Source organism: Papaver somniferum, chromosome 7 (assembly GCF_003573695.1).
Source record: "Papaver somniferum cultivar HN1 chromosome 7, ASM357369v1, whole genome shotgun sequence".
Classification (NCBI taxonomy): domain Eukaryota; kingdom Viridiplantae; phylum Streptophyta; class Magnoliopsida; order Ranunculales; family Papaveraceae; genus Papaver; species Papaver somniferum.
Window position 1 is genome coordinate 97,193,589 of NC_039364.1, and position 10,901 is coordinate 97,204,489.

The 10,901-nt window shown below is 36.9% G+C and overlaps 1 protein-coding gene across 1 annotated transcript; it reads left to right on the forward strand.

Annotated features, from left to right (window-relative positions):
* The first annotated feature begins 7,712 nt into the window (after window positions 1–7,712).
* LOC113294963 lies at window positions 7,713–8,694 on the forward strand. Its single transcript, XM_026543330.1, has 2 exons — window positions 7,713–8,070; window positions 8,183–8,694. Exons 1-2 carry the CDS (start codon window positions 7,713–7,715, stop codon window positions 8,692–8,694), a joined length of 870 nt encoding a protein of 289 aa, XP_026399115.1.
* The last annotated feature ends 2,207 nt before the right edge of the window (window positions 8,695–10,901 follow it).

Genomic DNA, 10,901 nt, shown 5'->3' on the forward strand with positions numbered 1-10,901 from the left:
CTCTCTCTCTGCCCATGGATTCGTCAGAACTTTAGAAGTTGGATAGGATAAAGTCAAATAGGATTACTGCTGTATACATTTTTCGCTGTAGAATAAGATTATTATTATCTACGTGACCCAGTGAATCGCTGGTTAACCCACTGGTTGAACCACTTGATCCTGACCCAGTAATTTTACTGGTTTGATGACTGGTCCGGTTTTTAAAATTTAAATATACGGTAAACAAAGAAATAGTTAAAGACCGGCAGTTACAAGTGGTAGCACATTTGGAAGTTTTGATTTCAAATGTTGATTTCGAAAAGTCACAAATTTTCACGGTAAAACGTTAAGGTGCAAAAGGTCATTTACTATGATGATGTCTTGTAGGTTTGAAGAGACACCAAACGTGTCCTTTTGAGAATTTACTACATATATTACATGTAGCATTGTTAGGGAGATATAACTTACTTCTATCTTCTCCAAAACATTTTCTTTTGTCATCACAGTAGTCAAATACAACTAGCAACATTCATGAATTTATTGGTGATTTGCCGATTTTGTTGATTGTCAATCACATAAAGGCTTGTTGTTTCCCGGAAGCGATTTGCATTCGCTCCCTTCAACAACTCTAATCGAGTGGGAGCAAATAACCCTTTAAAAGAAAACGTGTTTACGCGCCTCAAGCCTAATCATTTCCATTCCATGCCCTAAAATTTCTAACAATTTTAAAGCGTTATTTTCTATCAATAGAATTTGGAATAATTATGGTTACGTTTAAGGCTAGGTGCATACATCAGAAATTGAAGAAAATGGTGTTCTTTGAGGAACAAGAAAAGACGAAACGAAAAAGAGATATTATGGTTGTTTCGGGAGATCTAAAGCTTTACACCGAGACTGCTATTGAGATCAGTTATTGGTATTTCCATTGGTGGTGATCCAATTACATGTCTGGACGTGCACCAAATAGGAGCGAACATCTAGAAGATTAGCACTAGAGAACATAGAGGGAGGGAATTTTGAGAGGGCACTTGTGCGACTCTTCCCTGGCATAAGTCGTTGGAAGAATTATAGTTGCATCTGGAAACTTCAAATCAATTGCTAAGCATTGTTGTTACGAAGATTGGTGAATGAATACCAACGGCCAGTGCAAGGGATACTGCCATTAAATCAGATAAGTGTATCTACTTTCCCTTATCCTTTATTGCAATGGCATATCCTAAATTTGGGATATATCATGTTGATTTCTCTTATTGAGTACATGATTTTTTGGTTTGCATAAATATGTTGGGTGTGCATACTAGATGTTTGAATAAGTGTCTAAACCAAACCTATAAATATGTGAACACGGATTTGTGTTTGTATACATCTGTGAACACGGATGCAAATTATGAAGCAATTAAATTGTGGGGGTATCATACATATACATGAGTCATGTTGTTTACTGTAACATGAGTTTGTATTGAGTGTGATTCACATTTTGATGCTTGTGAAAATGAAATTTTAAATTTTCTGGTAAAAGCGCGGCATCCAGTGCTTTATGTAGTTTGTTCATAAGTAAACGACCACTGCATGAATGATATTTGTCTTAATGGACGAATATTATCAATAAGATTAATATTCTGTCACTAGATGGTTTCAAATTTCTTATACATGTAAGAAGTTTTTAAGTGCAGAAATGATAGATGCGGCCTGGTGGTTTTAAATCATAAGATGCTAGTTCATTAACATATAGGGGTTCACACAGACTCTATAAAATTCGCTTGATTAGTGAATGGTGGGTTAGTGAATTCTTATTTTTGGTTGCTGGTTGCTTATGGCAATAACAAGTCCATGACTTCGCAGTGAAGTGGCGTTTTTAAACTGTACCAAAAAGATAGCACTCCAAAAGTCAAACAACTGTGAATACTCAAGATGTTGAAATTGTTAGCAAGTGAGATCAATTGTATGTACCATAGACATTAATAGGTGGTATTTGAGAGTACATCTGTGTACACTTACTTGTGTGAGTGAGATAAATAAAACAATACAACATCAAAGTATTCCCCTTGGATGCGGAAGTGCAATTTTGAATTGTGCAACATACCAGGAAATGGTAGTTTCATAACATAGAGAAATGATTATGAAATGTGGGGAGAATGCTAAGGTTCCGATAGTACCCTTTGTTGGTACAGTTTATAATATCTCTAAATGTGGGGGTTAGAGACTCCAAGATACCTTGATCAGTTGATCAAAGGAATTGTTTGGGAATATTGAAGTCTATACTTCTCACAAATGAGTGTATTATACAATTGACCCCTGCTAGTTCAAAACAACGTTTTGATTGGAAATGTACTGTTCAGATTTGAGTATAGTACGCCAGACCATGGAATACTTACTTTACTAAGATCTGTTTGCTTTCTAGGAATAGCTTTGCAAATGGTAAAGTTTGGTGTTGGTTTGTTTTTTCATACTATTTCCATGTTGTGATCGGAACATCATTTGCTTACAATTTTCTTGAAGCAAAGAACTGTGGGGGTGTTAAACTGTTATACTAGTTCATGTTTATATTACCGCTGCATTCATTTTGTTTCGAGGATGATCCGTTTTGGGTGTTCATGAAATGAAACATGAAAGTTGTAGCGGAGTGGTGCATTAAAGCGCTACACATGATCTATGTATGCAGGGGATTCTGTGACATATGTGGTCACTGGAATTTTTGAATCTTGAATTACTAAAACTATGAAAGAGATCATATATAGTAGTAACGTGATGTCTCCATCATTAGATTTTGGATCTAATAGATGAGGCCAAATTAGTTTGGCATGTTGTTTTAGTAAGGATTTAATTGTTCAAAACTCCACTTGCTAAAGTGGTGTGTTTTAGAGTGCCACAGGTAACTCTAGATTAAGCTTATAAGGGGATAAGCAATTACTGAACCTACACATATCAGTTAGGTACTTTAGCTGTAAGATGGCTATAAAGTTTGAGTCGTAGTGTTTATGCCGATAAACACAGAGACTAAAGTTACTGGTGAGATTTTAGTCAAGATGGACTAATTTCTTCAGAACTTGCAAGTATGAATTAACTTTGTGAAGGAAACCACTAAATGTGTACGTCAGTGGTTGAATGGTGCATTATAAGCACCAAGTAGGATCTGTGCATGGGTATGTATACAGACTAAAGTGCAACCACTTGGTTTTTTGTGACATTTGTATGTGGTTACGAGATTTCTTCAGTTGTTATCATTAGATTTAGAATCTAATAGATGAAGTTAAATTCAGTTTGGAATAAACTTTTAATAAGGATTTATTTTGAAGGAATTCAATGGGAATTCAGTGTGCATTATGCAATGGGATTGTAGCCTCGAAATAATTTAATCACCGGTAATGGTAACCTGACCGACCACTAGAAAATGACTTGTTCGTCGGTTTAATAGGTAAAAAAAAGTTACTGATAAGTGATTAGTTTCAACACTTCAATTTTGAACTCCTATTGCGAAAATTAGTGTTGATATGTGCCGTTATGAATAGAGGGTGATTACTAATCTTAATGAGGTCCAGTTCTTTATGAATAAGTTTTCAAAAATAAAATAAAATAACAAGGTACCATTAGCATCTGTATATATACCCTGCACAATTAGGTTAGAAGATAATTAGAAAACTAGTTTTCATTCTATTGCATTTAACATAAACAGTTATCTTCTTTAGGGAGTAGTTATATTCAACCATTGGTAGTTATCTTCATCTTCTCCATTGAATTCTTTTAACTATCTTCTCATTTTCTGCCCGGATTTTAATTTAATTTAAGGTCCGGGTAGATTTATCTAATCTAATATATATCTAAATAAAACAAATTGCATTATAGCAATTGGTATTGTAAATAGTTTTTATTTCTGATAACGTATGGAAAGTTTGTGCCATTACGGTCTCTCATACCTCCTGGAGGACTTTCGATCTCGTTCAATCTTTCATTCAATCATCCACGGACGTGATGATCAAAGATTACAGAATTCAATGAAGAATTTGGGCATATTACTTCTCTTATGGAAGCATCATATGTTCTCGGAGAGTATCCAACAAAATGGTGATAAACCATTAGAAGATTTCAATTCTCCAGCTGTTTTACATACATTTAGTACAGAATTTTGTTTGGGATTTATTTCTGTTCAAAATTATTGTATTAATCATGTATTTCGATTTATGGGTGTAATTGAATATTATGTAACTATATATTACTAGGACACCGCTGCCACGATGGGGAGGGCCGACCGAAGAAAAACGAAACACTGTGTAATAGGATCGTAAAAGAAAATCTGTGATCCTCGGAAACAGATATAACTAATTTTCTTTATTTTTCGTGCAAAAATGTGTGAAGAGAAAATATTCTTAACAGTTTGTTTAGTTCATGAATATTCAGAAAAAACTAATTTTTAGTAATCGTGAAAAAGAAAATGGAACACCGAGTAAAACATAAATCTTACCGAGTTCTAATATTTTAGTGACATAAAATCAGTATTATTAGAGATTTCAAATTGACATATCATTAGCACGATCATGTATAACATTGGAGAATACAATATTCGAACATTGGAGAATAGATATCGTAAAAATTAGATGAATACAACTTGCAACTAACAGTTGCATGTACACCAAGTTAAAAAAGAAATTGGTATGCAAACTTCAGAGCATCTCCAATGCTAGGGGTGAAGGTCTTAAAAAGACATGACACATATGATTTAACACTTTTTTAACCAAACATTAATCTCCAATGTTAAGGTAAAGGTTAATGAAAATCATGACAAGGATGCCATCTCATAAGAAGGGGTAAAGGAGAAAGTCATATCTTCACCTTCTTCATGACCGTGGGTCTATTGACACATCATCAAGATTTTATTCCAAAATTAATTTCTTTTAATTAGAAAATATTGTTATTGGGTGATAACTTCAAAGATGTTTTTTCCCCATAATTTTAACCCTTTTACAAAATTGATTTTAGTGTAAGAAGACTTTAGCATTGGAGATGAAAGTTGAGGTAAAATGTCAAATTTTCATTTGTTTTAGCCACATAGGAATCACCCCCAATAAATAAATATTAATAAGACATCCACATAGGATGACTTCCACCCTTAGCACTGAAGATGCTCTCAGCAGGCAATAGGGTGACATATCAAAGCCCAGAGCGTTAGAGTCCATCTAGAAATTTTGACTTTTCAAAATGAAGTACACGTGTGTCCACGTGTAAAGATTCTTATCTTCTGGGTGAACGTAACAACTCCCCGTCTACTCTCCTCCATTTTTCCGTCTTTCTCTGCAAATAAACCAGAACTTTATATTGATTTCTTTCTATTTAGATATCAAAAATTAGATCCATATTCATAAACGTACAAGAATAATAATCTAACATCTACAGTGTAATTTCTGTTTTGTTTCTTTTTTCTTTGAAAGAATAAGTTACCAAGATTTGATCTGATTATTGGTTTATGAAATTTGGAATCAAATTTTCGCACGCAAATTGTTGGTGACGGTGGTGCTAGGTGACTGTGTTGTTTCGGTGGTGGTGACGGCGGTGATGGTTGTGATAGGTGAAGAAATTAGTTGTTGTCGGTAGAGTTGGTGGTGGGAAGGAATTGATTATTGTTTGAGGTTATACCGGTGCAGGTTATGGTATTGATGGGAAAGAAATGATTAGTGTTTATGGCGGTGCTGATGGTGAATGACTGACTGATCGGTGGCGGAGGTGTTGGTGGCGGAGGCTGGTGGTGCTAGTTAGGACGGTGATACACTGGTTGGGGATGGTGTCGGCAGAGGAGGAACGAAGGAAGGATTAGAGTTTAGAGAAATAGAGATTTCGGGGCAGAAAAACAAATAGAAATTAGGACAGCGAAGTAAACACTTTTTAAGTGTAAGGGTATTTCGGGCTTTACAAGTCCCAAAGACTGCTCCAAAATCAATCTTATCAATCTTTTTATCAAATTGAGAATTTTTGTTAGGTTTCATGTAACAAAAAAGTGGTCATAGAAGGGATTCCCTCCCTACGGACCCTCCGGTCGGTCGGTCCAATTATCAATGAAGTTTGGGGCTTTCATGCTCCTCATTCCTTCAAAAAAAAAAAGGTTTCGAAATATTGGGAAAACTGGAAGGACTTCACGTATATGAGCATGGAAGTGGTGCCGCTTCTCATAAGAGTGAGGTTCTCTTGGGACTGTTCATGAAACCAGGCAACCACAAGGCCATAATTGTGCTAAGAGAAAATTGAACTCGTACAAGTGTTGATGTATCTATGTGTGTGGTGTTTTCGGTTATGTCACAATGGAGTAGAGGTTTAAAGCCAAGTCCACCGTCAACTTCGACATGACTTTGAAGCGTTCACACTAAGCATGGGTTTTATCGGTTACGATACCTATGTGTATGCATAGAAACATGGTGTTGTATGGCTAATAGATTATCCGTGTGTATATTTAATCTAGTGGGGGATTGTTGAAAATTTAATCTAGATTAAATATCCATTAGATTAAATAACGGTAAAACTGAGAAATAGTTAAAGACCGGTGGTTATAAGTGGTTGCACATTTGGAAGTTTTGATTTCAAAACTTGATTTCGAAAAGTCACAACTTTTCACGGTAAAACGTTGAAGTGCAAAAGATCATTTTACTATGATGGTGTCTTGTAGGTTTGAAGAGACATCAAACATGTCCTTTTGAGAATCTACTACATATATCACTTGTAGCATTGTCAGGGAGATATAACTTATTTCTATCTTCTCCAAAAAATTCTCTTTTGTCATCACAGTAGCCAAATACAACTAGCAACATTCATGAGTTCATTGGTGATTTGCTGATTTTGTTGATTGTCAATCACACAAAGGCTAGTTGTTTCCTGGAAGCGATTTGCATTTGATCCCTTCAACAACTCTAATCGAGTGGGAGCAAATAACGCTTTAAAGAAAGCGCGTTTACGCGCCTCAAGCCTAATCGTTTCCATTCCATGCCCTAAAATATCTAACAGGGACTGCACATATCACATACATGTGATGAAGCTTGAAGGTACAAAATTATAACTAGAAACTGAAGTTGATCGGTAAAATAACTGTTTGAAGAAGAATGTCTTCAATCTCTAAAAGGCTTAGGTCAAGATAGGTCGCCAGGGCCTGGCGGTTTCCAGGTCCATGTCATCCTTAAATGCTGGTTCTTCATGAGAGAGGACATCATGAAAGCTGTTAAGGATTTCAACCTATGGGGCTCAATGAATTGGAGACTTAAAGCTACTTTCCTTTCCTTGATTCCTAAAAAAGACCATGTGGAAGAAATTAAATACTTTAGACCCATTTGCTTAATGGGGAGCATCTACAAGATGGTTTCTAAGGTCTTGGCAGAGAGGTTGAAGAAGTTGCTGCCACTTTTGATCTCTTCGCATCAGTCGGCCTTTATTAAAGGGAGGAATATCTTAGACTGTGCACTTATTGAGAATGAATGCATGGACTCTAGGATTAAGAGTGGAATACCAGGGATCGTGTGCAAGATAGACTTCGAGAAAGATTTCGATCACGTGTCATGGGATTTCGTGGATGAGGTCCTTCAGAAAATGAGATTTCTCGCTAGATGGAGAAATTGGTTTCAAGGTTGTATTCGCAACACTCCTCTCTCGACCCTGATCAATGGCTCGGCTCACTTGAAATTCACTACAGGAAAAGGTCTTCGTCAAGGAGACCCACTTTCTCCTTTCTTATTTTGATAGTTTCAGAAGTCTTAAGTCAAATGTTTCATAGTGCTGTGGAATTTGGATGGATAAGAGGCTTTCAGTTGGGCAATGATGGTCTTAGGGTGGGTCATCTCCAATTCGCGGATGATACTCTTATTTTTCTAGACGAGTCTAGAGATCAAGTCGACACTCTCCGCTACTTGCTGCTTCTCTTTGAGCTCACTTCAGGCCTTAGAATAAATTTTGCAAAGACAAGCATGTTTGTTATTGCAGGGGCTTCCGATATCACTGCTTTGGCTGAAATGTTGGGTTGCAAAAGTGCTACAATGGCCACTACATACCTAGGTCTTCCTCTAGGTGACTCTTCAAATTCACATTTCAAGTGGGAATCAATCATAGAGAAATGCACAAAACGTTTGTGTTCTTGGAAGCGTTCGAGTTTGACGAAGGCAGGCAAGCTTTCTTTGGTGAAAAACGTTCTCTCGAGTATTCCTATCTACATGTTCTCTCTTTTTGCAACCCCTAGTGAAAGTCATTGAGGCGATAGTGAAAGTGCTTCGGGAATTTCTGTGGGATGCTACTGAAGTGAAGAAGAGTCATCGCCTAGTTGCTTGGAAGAAAGTTTGCACTCCTCTAAAGCATGGAGGGCTGGGTGTCAAATCTCTCAGGAGTATGAATAAGGCTCTCCTTTCCAAATGGTGGTGGAGATTCATCACTGAAAAGGATTCTCTTTGGAGGAAAGCAATGGAGTCTAAACATGGTTCGTGTGCCTTTGACAAGGAAACGCGTAAACCTAAAGCTTCCAAAGGTTGTGGTCTGTGGAAAGGGATTTACAAACAACTAAATTCTTTTAAGCAAAGTAGCATAATTCAAGTGGGAGAGGGGAGTTCTGTCCTGTTCTCGGAGGATCATTGGGTGGGAATTGCGTCTCTGGCCACCTCCTTCCAAGTGTGTATGTTATCGTTTCGACTAAGAAATGGACAATTCAAATATGCGTTCAAGCCATTCAGCAAGGAGGAGCTTGGAACCTGGGATTAGACCGGAGAATTACTCAACAACAAATCACGGAGGTTTGTTCTATCACCAGCATCCTCGAAAATTTCCACTTGGGTTTAGGTACTGACTCCCTTAAATGGAACATCAATTCTTCTGGTCTATTTACGTTGAGTTCCTGCTATGCTAATCTAGAAAACGAACACATCCCCACCAACCTTCATCTTAGCGTGTGGTCCAGGTCTTGGCTTCACAAGATTGGTTTTTTTCTTTGGTCAGTGTTTCATAAGAAGCTTACTACGATGGATACTCTCTATAGGAAAGGAAAGTTAATAGTTAATGGTTGTTTGTTGTGTCGCAAAGCGGGTGAGTCAGTTTCTCACTTGATGTTCCACTGCTCTTTTTCGGCTGAAATTTGGGATCACTTTAAAGTGGTGGTGGGGTGGGGGGGATAATTGGTCCAAGTCCTAACTGCATTGATACAATTATCAAAGGGTGGCGAGTTATGTTCCAGCACGCTTTTGCGAAAGTCTTATGGCCTGTTATCCCGATAGCTATATGTTGATCCATTTGGAAGTGCAGGAATCACATTATTTTTGAAGATGGTAAGGTTGATTTCAAATCTGTCATGGAACAAATCAAGATCCAAGCCTTCCTGTGGCGAAAAAATACTGAAGTTTTAAAGCATACCACTTTGGATTTTGTAATGGCTAATTGGGATAGTTTTTTCATAAATTAATCTGTTTAGCCTTTTGGGGTTTGGGTTTTAGAGGTGTTCAGTCCCTCTGCCGGGTTTGTAAGCTCTTTTTAGCGCTTCTTTGTTTATCTCTGATAAGCCGTTTTAATATAATTCTTACCTTTGCCGATCAATTTCTTTTTTTGTGAAGAATATCAGAATGCCTCTCCTAACAAAACAAATTAATAAATTTACGTTTCTAATGTGATCTTCTACGTCCTTGACAACACTTTTGGTAATACCCTTCATAGTAAATGACTTTCCACAACTTGTTTGTCTGTATGAAATTACCATTGCTGCGGGAAGAAACAGATTGACAGTTAAGGCATCCATACATGTGCTAAAATCAAAATATTGAATCACTGAACAAGTGGGGCCAATTCCGTGTATAGAAGAAGAACATCTCTCTATATTTGATAGATCTAAGGACATGACAAAGGAGTTTATTGGGATAAACGGAAGAGCCTTTTTTCGAACTCATATCACTTGGTTGAAAAGAGTTGTTACCGAACAAATTTGTTGTTCCTTTACTGTTTGGAATACGAACCAAAGGAATTGTTCCAAGTGCGTGACTTATTACAAGTTGGAGGCGCAGGGATACAGACGGAACTAGGTGAACTATAGGTTTAGTTGCTTGGTCTCAACTATACGAAGTTGGTTTAGATTTTGTATAGCGGCTTAATCCTGAGAGTATTCAATTCTGGACAAGGTCCCGGGTTTTTTCTGCATTTGTGGTTTCCTCGTTAACAAAATCTTTTTGTGCCATTTACTTTTAATTTCCGCATTATAATTGTTTTATTATAATTAACGTAAATTGCACTTTGTATGTTAACAGGGCACTTGATATTGATCCCATTGGTTCCCGTTATTTCTTTACCTTTTATCAAGTGATCACTTTGTTATTGTATTGTCTCGATTTCATATCCATAGACAATCATACAAAGTGTATTGGTTTTCTCCACTTGCCTTTGATATTTAATTCACGAGTTAGGTCAGTCCGGACTAACCCTATATCAAGTGGACACTGTGTTGAAATATTCCTTGAGTGATTGTATTTCCAAGAGGTTTATACACAGTGGGTCTTGTATAGGTTGTGATCAAAATAAAAGCTGTGGTGTATTTGGGTACCCTCGTCTTTTCAAGAATGACAACTAGCATACCAAAACTCTCGTATGAAATAGTGCATTGCTGATCCTACTTACTAAAGCCTACTATACTATTCGTTGAAGAAAAGAAAGATCATATCAAGCGACCGGCTTCATCCCTCAAAAGATGTGGATGTTTTACCCTAAAATGCACGGGAATCAATCATCATCTATGATGATGAATGAAGTAGCAAGGTCAACAAATAGCTCTACAATAAGCAAAGTGAACAATTAGAATCAATCATCATCTATAACAAACAGTTGATGTTAGACAGTAGCTTATGAACTGAATTAGCTAAAAAAAAAGTGATTATCTACCATGAGTCATGGTCCATGACGACATGTGTTATATATAGGGCTGCACATTAATA

What these genes read in the sequence shown, in the direction of transcription:
- LOC113294963 (XM_026543330.1), top strand. Translation starts at nt 7,713, where the DNA reads ATGTTTCATAGTGCTGTGGAATTTGGATGGATAAGAGGCTTTCAGTTG. An exon ending in CATAGAGAAATGCACAAAAC is followed by an intron (nt 8,071 to 8,182) that starts GTTTGTGTTCTT and finishes TGCAACCCCTAG; the next exon opens with TGAAAGTCATTGAGGCGATA.